The sequence below is a fragment of the Ambystoma mexicanum genome, chromosome 3q (assembly GCF_040938575.1).
Source record: "Ambystoma mexicanum isolate Mex_15411 chromosome 3q, UKY_AmexF1_1, whole genome shotgun sequence".
In the NCBI taxonomy this organism is placed as follows: Eukaryota; Metazoa; Chordata; class Amphibia; order Caudata; family Ambystomatidae; genus Ambystoma; species Ambystoma mexicanum.
In genome coordinates this window covers 1,147,236,797-1,147,259,561 of record NC_090926.1, presented here as the reverse complement: position 1 = coordinate 1,147,259,561, position 22,765 = coordinate 1,147,236,797, and the positions used below count along the sequence as shown (strand labels likewise).

The following is a 22,765-nucleotide window of genomic DNA, read 5'->3' as shown; positions in this document are numbered from 1 at the left end:
GCATTAATCTTGAGGGTCCCTATTCGGGCGCCATCTGTGAAAGCAAAAAGAGAATATCGAGGCTGAGTACCCCAAAAGGAAATACACCAACACGGGCTTAGAAATATACACAGATCTTTATTCTACAACTGAACTGTTTTCAAAGGACAAAGTATCAGATAGCTATCAGGCCCTCAGTACAACACAGCGAATAGCAGCCCTCTTCGGTGTGTGAAATGAGTGGGGCTGTACATCAGAATGTTCGTGCTTTTATACAGTTCTCTACTTGATGTCCAGACCATCTGCAGGTTAACCATTTCTCGTGCTAGGGGTTCATGCCGAGTTTGTTCCTAATTTATGCATCTATACATTTATGGATTATCCTTAATACATACTCCAATAGGTTACAATAGCAACAGTGTGTCTTTGGACATTTCTATACAATGTAGTCAAACAAGTGTGCAGATTTAGCATTCGAACAGTATTGTGCTTAATATATGTTCTTGGATTAGTATCGTTGGCACAGGTAATCCTCGATCTACACGTCAACGAAGGACAAAGTCTCATTACATGACCCTAACATTTGGCCTACGGGCAGTTTAAGCATTAACTCGTATGCAGCGGTCAAGACGGCCATGTTAGAAGCAGAAGAACACTGTCCACCATCTTGGAGCAAAGGGTGACTTTGGAGTGAGAATTAAAATGACGGATGAATCTAAAATGGCGGCTAAATCGATCTAATGTCAGGACCTTGCTACGCGGATTTCTTCGCTGAGCGACTGGGCTTAGGCTAACATATACAATAAGGAAGGCACAATATGATTTCCCGTCTAACACATCAGGACTCCAAGCAGCAGTGAATGCCAAAGAAGTTACAGATCATGAGGTGGGAATTACTGAGGACGATCAATGCAACAATTAAAGGATTCAATGCAATCAAAGAAGAATTGAGAGCCAACAGGATGATGACCCTTCAGAACAGGTATGTTCTGTATCTAATAACAGCAATGGAGGGAGGTGTTTGTGCCAAAGGTCGGGCCATCTTGCTGTATGTTTATACCATCTCATGATGAAGAGAATGGAACTCTAACAGAAGCAATAGTGTTATTACTGCTAGGATTCTGTCGCCTAGGGATCATGTTGGGACAATGCCAGAAGACAGCCAAGAAAGCTATTGGAATGAAGATAAGGATTGACATTAACAGTGGCACTGGAGAAAAGATGCAGACGGAAGAAAATACTTGAGAAAACATCAAGAAAGGTTCTCTTGCACCTCTAGGAACAACGTTTTACTATCCCCAAGATCAGAAGAGGTATGTGAGACGATGGATATTCTGTTCACCAGCTGGGGATTGTCAATATAAGACTTGGAATGTGGATGAACACATCAAAAATGCAGGTCACCTGAGGGGGGTGACAAAAATATGGGTCCCAAAGAAAAGAAAATATGATGAGATGATGGAAGAAGAGGACAAGTAGAGTATAGTGGAATATTCGACCAGAGAGGGGAATGTGGTAGATACCTTTCCTCTGGTCCCTGCCCCCTCACCACCATCCTATTGGAATAGCAGAGAAAGAGCTACAATTGGGAACCTATGCAGGTATCCATGCCACATTCATATACCGCATCAAATGTATGAAAGGCGATATACACTCAGGAAGCCATTCAGATTATACCCTCCTGTAGAAGCAGAAGAAGGATGCCACCAGGAAGGATGTCCACTACCAAGATGCCAGAATGCGGGTACCAGTAATATGGATGAACTCTAAGTAAAGTCTGATGACAACAGAATGATGTAATAAAAAGATATATGAATCTATGCCAAAACTATTTGAAAATACTTAAAGCTGACAATATAACTGAAGCACTATGAGAAACATGTACCTAAAGGCGAAGTAATCATGAATATAAGAAGATGAAATAATGTGCTGACCAATAACTGTAAATACGCTGTAATGCAAGGTAGAAACAGTACGTAGAAGCTTGCTAAAATGAGGTATATATACAATGTTTAGGACAACCATTGAAGGAAAATGGACGATGGCCTGTGTAAAGAATAAACCCTGTTACCTCAAAAGACAAACCTAGGATTGCAAATTGAAGAACTGATGAAGAAGCTGTTTTTTATGTGCAGAATAAGGGAGTACCTGGGATGAGAAGGCTATTTCGAGAGATGGGTGCAAGGACAAAGGGAGTCAGATGAATGGACAATGTGCCATAATACATATTTCTGCTAATATTAGGATAGACAACAATCATGAGGACAAAAGCCTATGTGAGGTGGAGTGAGCAAGTCTCTGAAGGCCAGAAAGGGTAATGGCACCCTGTTTAATACAATCAAATAGATCTAAATAAGAGGCTGAAATGGACAGAATTGTGGTCTCCTAACACATGACTCAGAAGTCGAAAACAAGGGCTATTCATTAAAAACCCAGATGAAGATAGTGGTCTGCTCATACTCCCTCAAATGTTCCAGAACAGTGAGCAGACTACAATGTCAACTAAAAACAGAAGGCCTTGGCCAAATATCAGGTCGATGGCATACGATGGACTAATTGGGAAAACAAGAAATTAATTGATGCATCTCGAGCACCTAGGTTTTATTTCTAGTCACGTGCTACTAAACAAGCCTGAAGCGCAAGGTTAGATGCAGTTGCCAACCAATCATAAAGCCTGCCACTCACTTTTACATACAATGTTTTAGTTACCAACCCGCTACCATAGTCTCTGATATAATCAGAATACTACGTATCTAGAAATAGCTCAGGGCATGTCCTACAGAGAAGGGGCAGCCAATGCTATATTAACACTTATTTGATTTTATAAGTAGGCATGTTCCCTTAATCCAATCCCTCCCGTTAATAGGTTTTGCAATTGTCACGTAGGATGAAGTCATAAATGACGTATGATAAAGTGTATAAACTCTGTACAACTAAGCTAAGGTGTGAATATGCATGCATCTATTTTGATAGCTGTACATCTCTCTGCTTTCTTTCATTGAGATTAAAGCAGTATTTTACCATCCTCCTTGGGTCTGTTCGGTTATTTGGTCTAAGAAATGTACTGGTAATTCCATCTACCGCATAGAGGAAGTTTCAAAGTGCTTGAGCAGAAAGACATGTTTGAAATTGTTAAATGAAGACGGAGTGTGTAAAATCTCATGTACAGAGGACCATATGATCTCAGTACATGAGATTTGACACACCTGGTCTTCATTTAATTATTTTGTAGTAAACTTAACCAGGACTGACTTTGGTGCACCCAATCCTGGTGTCCCTTCTAATGTAGGTAGTTGGTGTGAGATCATCCTGCAAAACATAGTGAGTTAATTGTTGCCATGTAAACAATGGTGCATTGTAATATCTTCTTTGCACCGTTTCAGCTTTGGGTAGGCAGCTAAAGTTTATGAACAAAAACATAAACCATTCATTTAGGGAAAGGTTCCATGCTGTTCAGTTACATCGTACGCTTTTGTAATGGTTTACTTTCATTGTTGCATATGTTTGAACAGTAAATACAACAAGATTATTGATCTAATGCTTAGCAATTTACTGACAGTAATGTAAATAGTCAAAAATGCATCACTTATTTTAGCGTTTAATGCACATTCTAAATTCGTATACCTCATCCGCCATACCGCTAGTATTAGATTCCAGCACCTCCATATATCAAAGTAATTGTTATAATAAAGATGAAAATAAAAAAAAACATTACATGAAAGAGGGTCAATTTCGACATACAATCCTACATGCCACTTTGTATCAATAGCTAATATAATACATAATAATGATCAACATGTTTAAAGTTGAAGTTAAACATATATTAGCTAATCGTATCTGAAGGGTTATTATAAAATAATTGAACGAAAGGTGATTGTAGATGATGTTGACTCCTGAATAGTGGTCGATGTACAATCTTGGTCCTTTATTCGATGTATATATTTCAAACAGTGTTCAAAATAAAATGTACATTAGTGTTATACTTTATACCACATTAAATGCTCCAAAAATAAGTTTACTTGCATGTCGCTTGGCCTCACCGTTTGTTTAGTTGATGTGTCTATGGTTTCTTCTGTGGTAACGGTCTATAGCTCCATCAGTGTAGTCTACATAAAGAGATACATAGTAATTAACAGATGTAACCAAAATAACCTATTTTCAGAGTATGCTATATACGTTTTTTGAAAGTCTCCCATTGCACTCAATTTATTGTGAATCCCTAAAGTCGGAATACACAAAGTAGTCTAAAATGAACAATGTATAAACTAATGTACATTGTGTCACGAATGAAACCTGTGTAATAAAATATTGATGGAAATATTCACAAAAAACATCCATCATGTTACCTTTTGACACACTATTTAAATTGATTGTTTGCTCATTTATAAGACATATGTATATAGACCAATTGCATAGGAACATACTTAAATATTTCTACATCCACTACTCACCCCAGTCAGTGCACGTTGAAATTCAGTTAGAACCGCAATGGGAAGTAATTTGTGAAGGAGTCTGTGGTGATGGTTTTTAGTGTACTTTGATGGTTTGTACATATCTTCTGAGACGTGCATGCTGCAGACCCGGTATTGATTGCACCTCGCATCATCCAAGACATGCTTGGCTCTGCTTTCAATCTCAGACACTGGAAATCCGCAGTTCAAAAGCCATCTTTTTGTTAAATTCAAATCGTTTGGAATACATGCATCACTGTACCGTGAGTTTTGATATGGCTGATATTTGGGCAACCAAAAATGATACATGAAAGCATTGTCTGATTGTATAGAACTAATATTACAATTAATCAAGTATCACAGTGAGTAAATCAACCATAGCTTTTATAGTAAACTTTTTTTAGGTTAATAAAATGCCATGTAAACCGGTCTAACCATCACGACGATAAAATTAGTCAAACATCATTGGTCTACCAGAAGCAGAAACGTATTAGTCGTACATTGAGCCACCTAAACAAAACATGCATTGAAATCATGGATGGTGAAACATTCCATTTGGAAACAATACACTGTATTATTATGTGCTAATGTCAAAGATAAAAATACATAGAAAGGTTGATAATGGTGAAGTCTTTGAGATACATTAAAATGAGAATACAGTGAACTTTGAGTATAAAACTATAGAATATTGCTGAGCTGAAAACAATGAGACTCCACAAACCAAAAGTTCACTAACCGTTACTTGGAAGAACTAATGATGAGCGGATTCAGCAAGGAATGTAAAAAGTTGATCGATGACACTATTAGTTTTAGTTTTCAGAGATGTTTGCTTGGTACATTTCCAGGTGTTTATAAAGGCTTAGAAAAGTGGGTGTGTATGTTTGACATGTTCATTCCCATCCACCCAGCCTCTATGTGAATGTTTAACTTCCTCGTTCCCACCAGCCCAGCCCCCTCGCGAGTGCACAGGTGCGAACATCCCATGATATCGGAGGGGGGATGGATATAGATGTGGAGGAGGCGAGCACAATAGGCCTGGAACAATGTTCAAGGGACACATACATATATTGATTGCAGGGACAGAGTCCTCAAAGGGGAGTACGGAGACACTGGGTCTCGGTGGCCATGCGGCCAATGGTCCCCATGCAAAAGAGCCCTTTGTGGTGTACATGGTATTTGGCACCTTGTTAGTTCCCATCCACCCAGCACCCGAGCAACCTCACAGTCACAGGTGCGAACTGCCATTGATACCGGAGGGGGTTGGGTGTGGATGGCGGTGTGGATGGCACAAGCGCAATATGTGAGTAAACTTGTGAAAGCATGGATTGCTGGTGTTTATTCGAATGCTAAATGACTGAGGGAGAAGAAACCAAAGGTTATTTGTTCGCAAACAACTTTCGGCTTTACCTCCCATGGCCATTTCGGATAACCTGCTTTCCCTCCCACCCCCATACTTACCCTGCATCAGAATACTGCGCTGTGTGCCGCTGACTCGCTGTGTGCCTGCAATGCCTGTTCCCTTTCACTTCCGTGATCGGAAACCGGCACTGCAGGGTTATTTCATTTGAATTTTTTTAAATCTTTAAGCGGTCGGGTGCGGGGGACACCCCAGAAACCCTGGTGACTTTATAGTGAACAAGGGTGCGGAGGACACTCCTGCAGCCCCCGATCCCCTTGTTCACTATAATGCCATTTGAATAGGAGATTTAATCGTAATGCTCGTATTCGAACAAATCTTCAATCAAATCTCCCATTCGAGCATTTCTTTTTGGTCAACCGTGAAAGCACACCAATCTTTTATGATCCTATTAGATATATGGACATGTTGTGGATTTACAAATAATTTAGAACAATTGTTAACATTAACTCATCTTTTTATTTAGTTTTGTAAGGTGGATGGCAATGACAAACTTCAAATCGTACTGCTGCAGTTGAGGTACTGTCTGTGTAATTCCCCGGTATTGTCCGTAGTCACTGGGGAATTTCTCGCGAATGGCTCAAATCACTCACGCAGGTATTACTCGCCCAACGCGGAATCCCAGTCTTTCATGAATCCACCATGTAAAAGCAAGATGGGCCACAAGCCTGTACCACCTGTGTAAGAGATACAGAAATAGTTTACTTGATTTAAAACACAATAAATGTATTTATTTTGTTTGCACTACCTTCTAAAATGTAAGGTATTGTTATGCTTTAAAAAGTACCTTTTTGGGAAAGGTGTTGACAGTACTTGTGAATTCAAGTAGGGATAAATTAGAAATGTGAACGCACATTCCAGCAAAGACAGTTTGGGACACAGGGAAATATTGTTTACAACTTAAAAGTGAGCGAAACATAATTGTTCAGAAGTTTAATCTAATGATGCATACTTTGGTTTGAGATTAGAAAGAGAAATGTATTGTGTTTACTGAAAGAATCTTTCGACAGTGATCCATCAAAGTTATAATGATGTAGGAGAACAACATAAAATGTTAGCCATTTCGCTTGTCAACCATACAACATATATAGACTAAAGGTACTTGTTACTTCGATTACAAGGGCGAACTGTAGCTCAAAGATTGTGCATAAGGACCATCATCATTTGCAGCACGGATCTTGTAAGGCAGGCTGCCCTGAAGTCATGCAGCTCAATAACGTATAGCGGTGGTGTGTCATCTTTGGCAATGTAGGCCAAGCAACCAGATTTTCTTTGCAACAGCAGTTCTCCGCCAGAGTAGGCATAAGCTCACAACGATGGCAGATAGATCAGGTGGAAACGTCATTCCATGCAACTGGGTTCAGGCTCCATTGATTAATCGTCACGACTTTCATCTGATTCCTCATCGTTTCAGGTAGGGATGAAAAGTACAAAATCAACAGTGGGAAAAGAAATGTTGTTTGTAAACAGTAACGAAATTAGGTTTAACATTAAAATTCAATGTTAAAGAAAGACAAGAGAAGAAACAGCCATGTTACAAAAATCCTTCGTGCCAAAACAAGATTAATAGGCACAAACTTTGAAAGTTCACAAAGACACTTGCAAAGAACATGCCATATTACAGTAGAATTTATATATGGTTTGGTAAAGACATTTATACATAATATAAGAAAAGTTTGAATAATTGACTACTGAGTTAATTAATTTTAGGCAGTGTAAGTACCTATTCTCAGTATGTAGCACTTGGAAGATAGCCGAGCAGACCAGAAACAAGTCCGGGGAATGAAATACACTGGCACGAAGGAAAAAAAACTCCAATATTGTGTGATCAGGAAGGGTTTGTTTATACTTGTCGAGGAAAGAGGCGTCTTGGCATTTCCATGGAGACACGTCAATAGATTGCATGCAGAGGACGCTGACATGAGCATGCATTGGTGTTGTGAAAAGGGGGTAAGCGTTTAGTGATGTCAGATTTAGGGGCGACTGATCTGAATTGCTGCCGTGAGGGCACTTGAACTTAGAGCAATGGATAAACGGATAAGATTAACACAAGATGGCAGTATCTAACCCGTCCTTTTCGCATGTGTAAATGTGAGAAAAACTAAAGTAAGATGCATTGGAATTATTTTTATGATGGATCGATTGATGTATGCTCAAATATACATGCCACATTGATTGGGCCAATACAATTTCTCAGCAAACTTCCCCTTTAACGTTGCATAGGGGTATTGTTCCCAAATCATCAAATAATCTGCATTGCATAGCATTGGTAACCGTGTCCTCAGCGGACTCCACAAACAATGTTTGTAAGTCCCTCCTGGAGATTCACGCATAACATGTGCCTCCAGCTGAAACAGATGCGCTTCTTGACCTTCGAGTGCCGGCACTTGTTCGACTCGCGGTGAGCCAAGGAAGACCCTTAACAAATGAGGTTCGTAGTTTCCAGTGATGGGTCTCTTCTTCTTACACCTCCTGCTTCAGTCTTTTGAAGTGACATACATTTTGGGTCACTGTAGACAAGCGTCTCTGAGCCATGACCATGGTTCCTTCTTTAGCCACCAAAGTCTGGGGCACTGGTTAAAATTCTTGCTAAATATACTTGTGACTATTCTATTATCCCCAGCACCATATCTGCAGCAGTTATCATGAGTTCATTGAGTTCACGGCAAGAGCTCTCTTTGTAGTTAATGTGCTAGACAAATGATCCTTTGCGTTTGCTTATGTGGAAAACAGGATATTCCATCGAAAACGTTTTGTCAAATTGTCGATTACTGAACAAATCGGCATGACGAAATGCTCACAACCCGATCATATCGTGTTTGAGCAGAGATTGTGTTTGCATCTGTTATATCGTACAAGGAAAGCCTGGAGTTGCAGGGGGTTACCCCCGCCCTCCTTGTATGGTATAATGTGATCGGGGCAGGGGAAAAATGAAAACGATATACGAGTTTTGGAAATAGTATCTTACGAAACTGTCAAAATCCACACGATCTGCAATGGTGGCATTGTGTGGAATTTGACGGTGTCCAGTTAAAGTATTGACTGTAAAAGGATCAAATGCAAAAGGATCGACGTAATAGGACCGAAAACAAAAAGAACAATTTTTTTTAAATTATATTTTGTTTTTTGGTTTTCGTATAGGTAAAAAAAGTGTTTTTAAAAACGGGGGTTGGGGAGGGGGAAACCCCCCCCCCCCAAAAAAAATGTAATTTTTTTTTTTTCGATCCTTTTCATTCGAACCTTTTGTCATTCGATTGTTTTAAATCGATCCTTTGACCTATAACCGAATTTGACAGTATCATAGGATGACATTTACAAAATCGCATAAGTGTACCGTTAAGGTTATTTAAAACCAGCTGTCAGAACGTGCATGTACAACCCGTTACAAGCATTTCGGAAGCGCAGTATAATCACGCGATGAAATTGGCCGCGCTGTATTCAACCCAAACCCTTATGTGGGAACTCAATGCCGGAATGCAATGGTTAACCTTCTTGTCTGGTTCCATGTAGGTCATGAAAACGCTTTGAGAATGTTGCACGCTTCTTCTGTTTGGTGGGGGGGAATGTCCAAAAACCCTTTTCCACCTGTCGCAGGTCGCATCTCCTTTGAGCCACACTAATCATTTGTCATTCCCTAATGCCACTGCAATTTCCTCCAGCCAGTGGCCGAAGTGGCCGGGAGCAATTGAGAGGGGTGTACCTCTACTTTTTTTTAAATTACATTTTACCATTTCTATACTTTTATTTTAAAAAGCAACTGTTTCGGAATTGTTTTGTTTTAATATAAAAGTGTAGGAAGAAGTTCAAACTTGTACTTCAGTGCACTGCAGTGAACGTTCACTTAAACAGCAGGTGCATTGGTTTGGGTGTGTGTATTGTGTGTGTGAGGGGACGTGGTGATGGGGTTTGAGGGGAGCGGGGGCAGGGCATCAGGGAACATAACATAGTTCCACTAGTTCTTTTCGTACACCTCGACCACTGCCTCCAGAAACAGGGCTTTAACGCCAGCATAGTTAACAAGGAGAAAAATGCGTTTCTCCATCATCTGTGCTGTCAGCTTTTTACCAGTTCATACCACAAAAATGGCTGCTGGGATGAGTGTTAAGGCCGCATTCCATGAACGCAAACACGATTCCTGCATTCTGCCCTTCAATAAAATCATGTTTTAATCTCCAAAGCAAAATATAGTGCTTTCTCTTGAATAGAAACACGTATGTATGTATTGTTTTCTAAGTAACCGTGTGATTTCTTCTGTAGTTCCTGCAGGAAGTGATAGCACCCAAGGGATGACCAGTCTTCTTTTGTCTTCTGTTGTTTCCAGATTGCCCGTTAACCGGGAGAATCTGCCCTTTGAACTCTACCTGCAAGGAGGAAGGAGACAACGCCAAGTGCACCTGCCACGCAGGCTTCGAGAATCAAAGAGGAGAAGCCACATTTAATTCAGAAATACACCTATCATGTGATGGTAAGGCGCATTCTAAGGTTACCAAATGAAGCCGTTCGGATGTGTCGAATTCTAAGAGTCAGAAAACAGTGAGAGAACTGAAGCGTGAGAGAGCAGGAATACTGCTGATACTAGGAAAGAGCACAGGCGCAGTGGAAAGAGGCGGGTAGGCAGTAAGTTAAGCAATTAACTGCATTCTGAGGATCTTACTGGCTGGTAACGGCCCACAGCAAAAGCTAATAGACACGAGAAAAAAACGAGGGCGTTTAATGTGACCTGCCTGCCGGTCATTACCACCCAGCATGAACTTGAAAGTGAATGGGCAAAACTAGTAGGATCTTGTATTCACACTAGGTGTGAGTGTGCAGGTAGGGTTCTGAACTGTGTAATAGCAGATGGGACAGAGCATCAGACGCACAGGGCTGCCTTATTTACACAGGCGGAGCTAAGTAAGATGGCGGTTTAGAGAATAAACTACAAGAGGGTATACCCCTGCAGCCGTCCATTTGCCTTTACTGCCAATTATTCTTTGCGCATGCACCCCAATGCATTATTCCTGATCCCCACAAATTGGCATGACACAGAATTTCAAATGGCAAACTTGGCCGCAGTTTTATTTCCATGACAACAGAATTATTTGTACACATTGTGAACTTCATTCTGTACGGGTGGCGCTTTGCTTGCCGGATTTCCTTTGCTTCCCCCTATACTTGGTATAGTAGGCCCCCAACTCCGCCGCCCCATTGTACCTGTTCCAAACCTGCCCGTGCAGGTGTCCGTGGGTGGGGAGAGTGCCGTTTGTTTTGGGGGAAGCTGAGCCTTATTTGTCCCTACCAGACGCCCTCGCCGTTTAGGCCCCCAAGAGGCGCTGGTCCGGAAGAGCGAAGACCCATTCTGTTTCCTTCTGGCTCGTCCGGAGTCTATCATTAGTGCTTGGTTGCCCAAACACCGCCAACTTGTCATATCCTGGCCTGGGTGTCCTGCGACAGCAACGCCCAGGTCTCCTGCTCCTTGCTTGTATTTCGTGGGTGGGTGGGTGGAAAACGAAATTCCTTACACTTGGGAGGCGGCGACCGGGTCCCAGTGCAGGAGCGAGATGCCTGGCACCCCGGTCCCGCCTGCTTATATCCTGGTGGCCCCGCCCCTTTTCCTTTGTTTGACCCTTCGCGGGTTTTTGGGCCATTAGGCCTTTGGCGCCGTTCCTCCCTTTGCCTTTTGACCCCAAGGGAAAGGTCCCCGGTACTGGCGGCATGACCCCGCAGGGGTTACCCTGCTGCCTCCTCCATCTTGGGCTGATTTTTCCGTCGTCAGCTCCATAACCCCTGCAGCCGTCCATTTGCCTTTACTGCCAATTATTCTTTGCGCATGCACCCCAATGCATTATTCCTTATCCCCACAAATTGGCATGACACAGAATTTCAAATGGCAAACTTGGCCGCAGTTTTATTTCCATGACAACAGAATTATTTGTAACATTGTGAACTTCATTCTGTACGGGTGGCGCTTTGTTTGCCGGATTTCCTTTGCTTCCCCCTATACTTGGTATAGTAGGCCCCCAACTCCCCCGCCCCATTGTACCTGTTCCAAACCTGCCCGTGCAGGTGTCCGTGGGTGGGGAGAGCGCCGTTTGTTTTGGGGGAAGCTGAGCCTTATTTGTCCCTACCAGACGCCCCCGCCGTTTAGGCCACCAAGAGGCGCTGGTCCGGAAGAGCGAAGACCCATTCCGTTTCCTTCTGGCTCGTCCGGAGTCTATCATTTGTGCTTGGTTGCCAAAACACCGCCACGCCAACTGGCGGGTTCCCGCCCACCGTGGCTCCCCCTTTCGGCAATTCCTCTCACAACTCCAGCAATTTGGTACAAATGTTCCAGAAAAAGAGCTCCATTCCTTTTTTGGATAGGTGTACCCCATCCGCCAGGAAGTACTCGGGTGCCTTCCCGTCAATCAGGCTGTGTCTGATCTGATGGAAACCTCTGCCCCTGCAGAACTTGGCAACGGCCCCGTTCAGCTTCCTCCTTGATTTCTCCACTGCTGAATGGCTCTCTGCCCCTCTCCATTGTGCCCGGGGAATCACCTCAGACCAGATGATCTCTGTTTCCCCCACTTGTGCCGATATCTCCTGTAGTGAGTTTGTAATGTCCCTCAGCAAGACCCCCCTCCCCAGGCTGGTCAGGTCATTTCCTCCTAAATGTATCACCAACACGTCCGGCCTCCGCCGCCTACTCAGCAGCTTTTGCAATTGCCCCTTCAGCTGCGCCCATTTCATCCCTGGCACCACATGCCACTCGATCCTGAACTCTCCAGCCGTCAAGACCTCTTGCTGTTGCGTCCAGCTCGCCTTTGCCCTGGAGATGAATGAATGCCCCACTACCCACACTGTGCGTAGTTTCCTTTGGCGCACTGCTGGGAAATGAAATGGAGGGAACGCCATGGTTATCTTTACATTTTTTCTGGTCTGACATAACGTTTATAACATCCTGAAGACCATCTCCCCAGCTTCTTGATGTCCTCCGCCCTTAACCCCCCGACTGCCGCAGAGGTGGCGGCCCCTATCCGAAATGAATGCGTCCCAAACCTGCCCTCTGCCAGGCCCACGGTATCCAAACCTAGCGCCATCACTTTCCTGAACTGAAAGCTGCTTAGTGCGGACCCATCCCTGTGCATGAGCCACGGCGCCTCAGCCCCTGAATGCCGCCGCTGCTGCATAAAGTTTGCCGCCGCCGCCACCGGGCAAACCCTGCTTGCCTGAATTGCCTGTAAGGTCAACGCCACCCCTTTTCCTTTCTGATCCGTTTTTGATCTCCTTACATAAATGACGACTTGAGCGCTTCCCACTTGGACGTCCCTGACGCGCAAGAACCCATTCCCTTTGCTGGCTTTGTTCTCCGGCACCAATTCGCTGATCCTGAGAGCCCCAAAAAATGCCACTGTGAAGGCGGCCATGAAGAGCAATCTCTCTGCCTCCTCACTACACACTGCACCTAGACATTTAACCAACCCGTGCAACTTCCCAATATCGATTGGCCGCCTCTCGTCTGGCTTTGCTATGGTTCGTCTAGCCGAGCCTCTCATGGCCAGCAAGACGTAATGTTCCTTAGTGGGGTCCTTCTCCCCTTTTACTTTTGCGTATTGTGCTATGGCCGCCAGGTGGTAGCCCACCCACGCCCGGGTCTTCCCTGTCTTCCAGCACCAGCCTATGAATGCCCTCACCGGGTTCTTCCCCTGGCCACCAGCCAGCACCTCCTCCTGGAACTGCATGAAACGATCCCAACAAGCCCTGTACCTTTTGGCTGTACCTGGGGCCGGGGCAGTCTTTACCAGCGAGGTCAGGTCACCCCAATCATCCCCCACCACTGTTCCTCGAATGGGGTCATCTCCTCCCTTGCTTCGGGGCAGCTGTCTCGGAACCGGTCCCACTGTAAACGAGACAGAGAATCAGCAGCCGTATTTTTTACTCCTGGAATGTGCCGTGCCCTAACCTCGATGTTCAGCATTAACAGACTTCTGGTGAGTTCCCTGAGGAGCCTCAAAACCCTCAGATTGCTGGATGACCCTGTGTTAATAATCTGTACCACCGCCAAGTTATCTGACCATAGGGCGACCCTTGAATTCCGCAGCTGCCCCCCCCACAACTTAAATGCAACCACTATGGGGAAAAGTTCCAGCAGCGTAATGTCTTTCGTGACCCCTTTCTCGTGCCATTCCCTTGGCCATGCCATGCCGCACCAACTGTCCCCCAGGATTGCCCCAAAACCCAGGGACCCAGATGAATCTGTAAACAGTTTGAGCTTCTGGCTGCTTGCCCAGTCAGCCCTCCAGATCGCCATCCTGTTGGAGTCTGTCAAGAAGCTTTCCCACATCCGGAGATCCTCCTTTACCTCTGAACCCAATCGGACGTGCTGTGAGGCGTGTTGTAAGCCCACAGTTTTTAGCTCCACACTCCTGGCAAATGCCCTCCCGGCCGGTATCACTCTGCCTGCAAAATTGAGGTTCCCTGCCAGTGACTGCAACTCCCGTAAAGTTGCTTTGTTTCTCTCCAATAGCTCCTGAATCATGCCCCTCAATTTTTGTACCTTGTCTTGCGGGAGCCTACATTCCCCCTTAACTGAATCGATCTCAATCCCCAAAAAAGTCAATGTTGTTGCTGGACCCATGGTCTTCCCTGGTGCTAGGGGGACCCCTAGCTGCTCCATTCGTTTTTGGAATGCCTCCATCAGGGCCCCGCATTCATCCGTCCCTTCTCTCCCAATGAAGAGAAAATCATCTAGGTAGTGCAATATTCCCCCTCCCTTCTTCCCTAGTTTAACCGTAAACTCCAGAAAGGAACAGAATGCTTCAAAGTATGAACAGGAAATCGCGCAACCCATGGGTAGGCATCTGTCGTAGTAGTACTTTTCCCCCACCTTAAAACCCAACAAGTGGAAACTATCCTTGTGGATTGGTAGCAATCGGAAGGCCGATTCTATGTCTGCCTTTCCCAATAGTGCCCCTTCCCCTGCTGCTTTCACCATTTGTATTGCGTCCTCCAGGGAGGCGTAATGCACCCTGCACTGCTCCTCCGGGATGCCATCATTCACCGACTGACCCTCGGGGAAGGACAGGTGGTGTATCAGGGGGAATTGTCCTTCTTCCTTTTTGGGCACCAGTCCCAGTGGAGAAACCACCAGAATGCTCATGGGAGGCCCCGTAAAAAGTCCCACCTGAACGCTTGCCACAACAACTTTGCGTCAGCCTTGTTGTGATATATATTTAGAAAGGGAGTCATGGCAAGAGGGTTAACTGGTGTGGGCAGCGTCCCTTTAATCATACATTTGTCATTCACCACTTCCTTAACAACGCCTTGTTTTGCCGGCGCATCAATCACCAATTGTTTTCTCCTTTGGTTTACCACTTTCCCTGGGCTTAGCCACTCCTGGAGTAGCTTTGCGGGGGCCCGTGCCACCACCCTTCTGGTGTTTGTATCTGCATGCCTTCCCGTATGAGCAGTACCCCTCTGCAAACCTCCAGCAGATTTCTTGCTCCCCCTGGTGAGCTGCCGCCCGGTACACCCAGGAGGAGGGCCCGCGAAAGGACCCTCTCCCCTGTTGCGAGAACCCGCCTCTGCCTCTCCCCCCCCGGGATCTCTCCCCATGGGGCTTGTCCTGGGGTTCCCTGCAGGGGACCACTTTGTCCATATACCCCCCTACATCCATTTTGTCCCATGACATTTCTGGCCATATTTGCATCTTTAACCTAAAGCCCTGGTCATAATCCAGCCAACCCTCACCGCCATATTTCTGGTACAAATCATGCACATATTGCTTGTACGCTATCATTGCCAGTGCATCCTGCGGGTACCTCTCCAACATGACTGACATATACATCCTATAAGCTTTTAGCCAGTTGTTAATGGAGCGCTCCACCTTGGTGCATTCTCTTTCCCTCTTCTCCTTCTCTTTCTCAGACAACTCCTTCAGCCCTCCCCCCGTGGGTACAATCCCTAATAAGTCAAAGATGTCAATAAATTCTTTCCTCCACAACCTCTCCTTGACCCCCCCACGGAATGTGCCACACCAAGGAGTTTACCGTAGCCTGCATTGGTGCGAACCCCGGCATTGGTCTCCCATACTGGGTTGCCTGGCCCCACACTCCCCCTGATTCCCCTCTGCTCGGGCCCACCGCCGGCAGCTGTGCTGCGCCCTGCCCACCCGGCAAGACCGCCCCTGGCCCAGGCCCCACTCCCTTCTGAGTCACCTGTGCCGCTGTTGGTACCCCTGTAGCAAACTGTTGGGCCATCTCCCCGTTCATAGGTGCCCTTGGCCCTTGGCCCGCCCATTCCTGTCCCCAAGGAGGCCCCGCCATCTGTGCCAGTTGACCGCCCCCCATAGGTGGGCCCACACTAGGCAGACCGACCGCTAAGAAACCCCCGGGCGGGATCCCACTCCTCTGTGGCAGCTGACTTAGTCCCCCTGACTGTGACCAGCCCTGACTCCTACCTCCGCACCATGGCCCCCCTAGCCCCTGTGGTGCCCCTGGTCGCGTAGCTATAACCCCTTGAGACACCATTCTCTCTAACATACTAGTATTGGCAACAACATTTGGCATTTGCACATTCTTCCCCCAGGCCTGCATGCATTCAATCACCATACCTTTTACCGTCTCCAGGGATGTGGTTCCTCCGTCAGCGACCTCCACCGTTCTGGTCACAGGAGTGCTGGGTGGGCTCACATGGTTCCCCGGAGCCTCAGCAGGTGTAGGAGCCATTAAAGCCACATCCTCCTGCGCCCTCCCCTTTTGCCGCGGTCTTTTGGTGCTGCTGGCCTGTTCCTTGCTTGCCTTGGCCTTGGCCGTCCTTGTCCTTTTCCTTTTGCTCACTTGGATCTCCTCCTCTTCTTCCTCCTCCACGCTGTGAATCTCTGCCTCGACCACTGTGGCTTCACTGCCGCTGTCCTGAAACATCAGAGGGGAGCTCTCCACCCTCTGGCTGGGCCCTTCCTGGCTAGGTTGGGCCAGCATCCTTGTCATCCAGTCCGGGCCATGGGTTGCCGCTGCCACCCTGGCCATCTCCATAAATGCTGCCAGATCCATTGCTTGCTGACCACTCACTGTGCAAGACCCTGCTTCTTGACCTCCCTGGGCAGCCTGCTGCTGTTGCTCGTGTTTCCTTTGCCCCCCCCGCTGGTGCCTCCTCTCCTGCCCTTTCTCCTGGTAAGAGCGTTCCACCCCTGTGGCTGTTCCTGGAGGGCGGGGGGCGCCTCTGAGCTGCTGTCCCTCCGTAGCGTCTGGCCAGGCCCTTCGTTCGAGCCGCTTCTGTCCGTATGGGGGGAGGGTTGCCGAGGTTTGGGCTTGCTCGGATCCGGGTTGCTGCCCCGGGTATCCTTGCTGCGCCTCCTTGCCCCTTGGGCCCCTGCCCTTCCTAGGCCCTGGAGCTGCTCACCTGATCCGCCCCCTGGCCGTTCGCTGAATCGAGCGGGCTCCTTTCCAGCTCGTCTCCGGTCCACCTGTGCCGCTCCGCCCCAGGTCCGGGCTCCAGCCCCGCCTCAACGCTGTGCGCGCTTCCTCCCGTCAGATCAGCTGGGCTCTCCTCCGTCCGTTGGCAGTCCTCCGGCGTCCGCTCCCTGATCGGCTGGGCGATCCTGCTGCTGGTCCTTCGCGGCCTCCTCTTGCAACTGCTCCACGGTCCCGATCAGCTGGGCTTTCCTCCGTCTGCCGGGCGGTCCTCCTGCGTCCCTGACCCGCCGGATCAGCTGGGCTCTCCTCCGTCCGCTGGCGGTCCTCCGGCGTCCGCTCCCTGATCCGCTGGGCGATCCTGCTGCTGGTCCTTCGCGGCCTCCTCTTGCAGCTGCTCCACGGTCCCGATCAGCTGGGCTTTCCTCCGACGAAACGCCTTACACTTGCGAGGCGGCGACAAAATTCCTTACACTTGCGAGGCGGCGACTGGGTCCCAGTGCAGGAGCGAGATGCCTGGCACCCCGGTCCGCCTGCTTATATCCTGGTGGCCCCGCCCCTTTTCCTTTGTTTGACCCTTCGCAGGTTTTTGGGCCATTAGGCCTTTGTCGCCGTTCCGCCCTTTGCCTTTTGACCCCAAGGGGAGGGTCCGCGGTCCTGGCGGCATGACCCTGCAGGGGTTACCCTGCTGCCTCCTCCATCTTGAGCTGATTTTTCCGTCGTCAGCTCCAAGTCTTTCGCAACAAACAGGGAAAATTAGAGGTGGTTTCATGTTATGTTATATTGCACTCCATTGCCATTTCTCCTGGCCCTCTTACGTATCAGAGAGAGGTGGGTGGGTTAGTGTAGTATGCGAGGGGAGGATGCAAGGTAGTTTTGCTGTTTTGTTGATGCCTGCAGACCGGAAGTACCCTGAAATCCGAAAGCGAGGCTATGACTCATTGGGCCATTGCAGTGCTCTGATATTTGTTGGGAGACTATTCAATGGCCAGCTGTGGGTGGCTTCCTCGGCATGTGAGCATGTTGTTATAGGGAGCAGTAAATAACCTTGATGGGCCGGTTGTTTGGGTAGAACTCCTTGAGTCCACATATAGCAAATCATAACATGGCATAGCAGGCCATAGGAAACATAGCAAAGCATTGCAGCAATGCAAAACAACCTGGTCTCCTCCCGCACAACTACTGCACACAACTCCCATTTTACTTTCCCCCTTTGCCACAGCACTTTCTCTTTCTCTCTCAGTCAGTCTCTCTCTGTCAGTCTCTCTCTTTTGTTCTCCCTCTGTCTGTCTCTCTCTATTTCAAATAGACACATTTTATATAAATCGAAGGCAAGTGCGGTTCTAATTTATGGAGCTGAGGCAGGATTACATTTAGCGTTTCCCAGGAGGATAGCTCAGCGGCAACGTGCACGTCTTAGAAACAAAGCGCAACGGAGCAACAGAGGTTCGATCTCCGGGTCCGTACTTAGAAACCTCTGGGTATTTAACTTGTTATAAATAACTTATCATTCATTCATTCAAATGTGGGGCATTTCGGAAGGGATCTTTTGGAGGAGGATGCTTAGACTCCCTAGGGGAGTGCCGATTGCGCCAATCAGATATGAACTGGGCCTCCAGTCCTAATACTCAGTGGTACTTTGAAAACCTTGTCACTTGCTCGGAAAGCTGCCATGACTGATGTCCTGCCGCCATATGAAAACTTAAGAAATAAACATTATGTAGAGGCTTCCTGGCCTGTTGGCCCTTGGAAAGAGAAATCTATTAACTATCTATTAAGAAGAGAACACATCACACCCGTGCTAAAAATACTACACTGGCTACCACTGAAACAACAAATAAAGTTCAAGGCCATGTGCATCACGCACAGAGCAATACACAAACAAGGTGCAGAATTCCTAAGCGACAAACTACGCCTACACCCACCGACAAGAACACTAAGATCAAGCACCGACATACGCCTGGAACCAAAACCCTACAACAGAAAAAAACTTGGAGGATCGTCCTTCTCTCACCCGGGACCCAAAACCAGGAATGACCTACCTAAGAATATACGGAATACAACAAACCACCTAGCATTCAGGAAACTCCTCAAATCATGGCTCTTCAAAGCGTAACCACAACAAAGATGCACCAGAATGCCCAGACATTAAAACAATGATGAAAATAACTCCAACCTCGACCACTCTCAAATTGGACAAACACTCAAACCAAATAACCAATCATTCGACAGAGCATAAGACATCATGGAAAAGAGCCACAAAGGAAGGCTGCAGAGACTGACCACATACCTAGACCCAGACGAAAGCCCCAAGTGACTCTCCCACTCGTACGTACCGGACAAACATATCCAGACCGGCAGACGCGTCTAGATAGAGGTTGGCCTGCGTCACATCTGAATAGGATCGATTGAAGGACAACATGCCCACGCCCAGAAAAACGTGAATGCTAACATGTGCCACTCCTAGAATTGTGAACACCGGCCTGCGTGGCGCTCAGATGGAGTTGTGAATGTTAGCATGCCCACACCTGAACGGGTCTCTAGACACTAGCATGCGCCACATCTGGATGGGGGTGTGAGGGTTGGCATGACCACACCTGGATGGAGTCCTAATCATTGGCCGGCGCCACGTCTAGATTGGAATATGAAGGGTCAACAGGTGTCACACTCAGACAGAACTACGAATGTTAGCATGGTAAAGGTCACGTAACCCACTAACCAATATAAGCTCAAACTCTGCATACTTATCTAACTCAAAAAACTCACACAACCATCTCTCGCACAACAAGCCGCATGCACTTCACAACACTGCGACAACACATATGCCGGAACAACAGCACACGCGGACTGACTCCGATCCGATACCCGCATCAAAGCTCAGCACCCGGTGTATACTGAGTTGAGGCTGCCAACAGAACACCACTCCTCTCACTATCCTACTCCCTTCTTCACCTTACTCCTTACTTACCCATCCCACCTTTATCGTTTACAGATCCGCCTGAGCGCCTGGGGGCCAATTCCGTTGGTGACGGTGCGCGGTACAAATACCTTTAACATTTAACATTTAACATGAACTGCTTAAAGGCTTTGGAAACTTCAATAACAAACCCTGGTGCAGTTAAACAAACTCAGACGCCAAGACTGGATTGATACTCAAAATAAAAGAGATACATATAGAATGTCTCTAAATCTTGGAACGGATTACCGGGCTATGAAATTCCCTAATCCCTACCATAGGAGGCAATTTCTGAGACTACGGCTGTACCTGCTCCTGACAAAGGAGGTATTGTTCTGCGGGAAACAGGTGATTGGCAAGATAATGGGTGCAGGTTTTGTTTAATGCCAGGAATAACAGAGACACTGAAACATCTAATAACTATCTATCCAGCCTTGACCTTCTGAGAACGTTTTATCTGTGGAAGTTTGTGAAGTATATGAACCCACTGTCAGCTGGCACATGGTGGATGATGTTTTTTAGTGGGCAAAAATTAATCTTTGGTTTTTGTGGGGATAACATTTTTGGATGAGGTTTTTAAGATGTAATAATGATATGTATGAATTTTATGCGAAATTAGGAGTTCCTTTTGAAATAAGGTCAAGTCTATCTTGTGGTTTTTGATTTTAGAAGTATAGATTAAATGCATTTAAGATGTTTATATGTGAAAGGGTTGTAACAAACCAAACATTAAATAAAATAAACAGACTCATTGTACCCCATGTGAAACAAGGAACTAGGAATTGGCATATGAGGTCAAAGGCCAAGCTGGAGACTACACATTAGTATAAACGGAGAGCTATGTGTACTCAAAGGAGTAAACATTTGGCTCAGACAACGATCCGCGTGAGATATGAAACCCCAGCTGCTGATTTCATCATAGATCAGAGGCAATGTTCATTAGAGTAGCTGAGACCTTTCTATGCCAGAGCAAGAAATGATGCTCATCAAACGGTCATCAGGTGACCAGAGTATGGCCAGAATCCCTGATCATTACTCCCAGAAGTCCACCCCAGTTTGGTTCACAAACCTCAACTTCCACTCAAACGGCACACACTGCCGCAGGCGGACATCTCTTTAGAGCCTGGAAAAATTAGAGAAACAGGCAAGATGGTGGATGCTACAGGAATCCATGATACTCGCTGTAAATTACGTGGTTGAATTCCATTTTGCACATATTTGTACCTCTTTGTGTACCCACAAATGTGGAAGGAGACCCCCTGCATCCAACCTCGCCTTACTCCTACTTACTTTAAGGGTAAAAAACATATATTGCTGCAAAATGAAATTCGACCAGATTGTTTTTCGACCAAAGTGGGTAATTCATGTTAAAGTATACCACAAAAATAGCTTCAGACTTTCTAATTTTGGAATTGGCAGCAACAATTATCCTTTCTCTGAAGCCCAGCACGGTGCCAGAAGAAATAAAACTGTCCATGGCCGCACCTTTGTTAATGAAGTCCACTTCCGATCCCGCAGACCTGGCGGGTTTTTGGTCTGTTTCTTTGCTGCCTTTGCCAGAAAATGGCTGCAATCCTTGGCTTTCATTACCTGCAAATTTGTCTTTTGAGAAAATATCTTTTGGATTCCCAACAGGTGGGATTTAGGCCGGCCCATAATAAAGAGGCGGCTGTGGTCTACAAGGTGGATGGCCTCCACAGACTCATGGCTCAGGACTGTGGCAGGGCCCGGATATTGTTAAATCTGTCAGTGGCCTTTGACGCGTAGACCACGAGATTTTGCTGACCGCTACAAGGTCCAGATTTACATCTCTGCGGATGCAGATCTCGCAGCTGTCCATTTCAAGGAATGAATGGGTGGCTAGCATTTGGGCATATTTTTCCCTGATAAAGGCAAAGATTATACTCCGTGGAAACAGGAAGAGCAATGGTACAGGAACTTCCGGCTTCTGTATAGGAATTCCGAAACATAGGAGTACTACTAGATAATGATTTAATGATTTAAGGCTAGCTACTCAAATTATGACAATGACAAGGAGCTTTTATTCACCTGGAGACCAGATAGAATGTCAATACTCCAGAAAAGAGATTACGCCCACCGCCAAGTGGGAAAGAACCAGGGCGGCGATTATGGTTCTGAGGTATGTAGCTGGGATCAAGTTATTGATTTTGAAAAGTAGAGATAGCTGTTACCAGAGAGTCTGGTTTTTTTTGTTGGTGTGGGCTTTAAAGGAATCATTGCTGTCGATGAGGCCTGGGAATGTATCATTGGATGTGAGAAGAAGAGCGACAGCATCACCTTTCATTTCCATCTGACAGATCTGCATTAGAGTGCTCTTTGTAGGACCCCTGAGGAGGATGAATCCTGTCTTGGTGGGGTACAGTTTCAGGTGGGTGCTTGGCACCCATGCTTGAATGAGTATGAGCCGAGTTTTGGGTGTTGACTGTTGAAGTTCACGGTTATGTAGAGCTGCACGTTGTTGGCATGTTAGCGGCTATTCAGGTTAAGATTAGTGAAGAGTACCCCCAGCGGTTCCTTATAGAGGATGAATTTGAATGGGAATACAATAATAATAGTCATTATTATTATTTTA

The 22,765-nt window shown here is 46.3% G+C and overlaps 1 protein-coding gene across 6 annotated transcripts in view; it reads left to right on the top strand.

Moving 5' to 3' along the window:
- The window catches only part of ADGRE5 (adhesion G protein-coupled receptor E5), a 532,637-nt gene that overhangs the window by 209,335 nt on the left and 300,537 nt on the right, over positions 1–22,765 (top strand). For all 6 annotated transcript variants that reach the window (XM_069603969.1, XM_069603966.1, XM_069603968.1 and 3 more), the window contains exon 3: positions 10,169–10,312. In XM_069603969.1, coding sequence (XP_069460070.1) covers positions 10,169–10,312 — 144 coding nt within the window. The remainder of the gene's footprint in view (positions 1–10,168; positions 10,313–22,765) is intronic.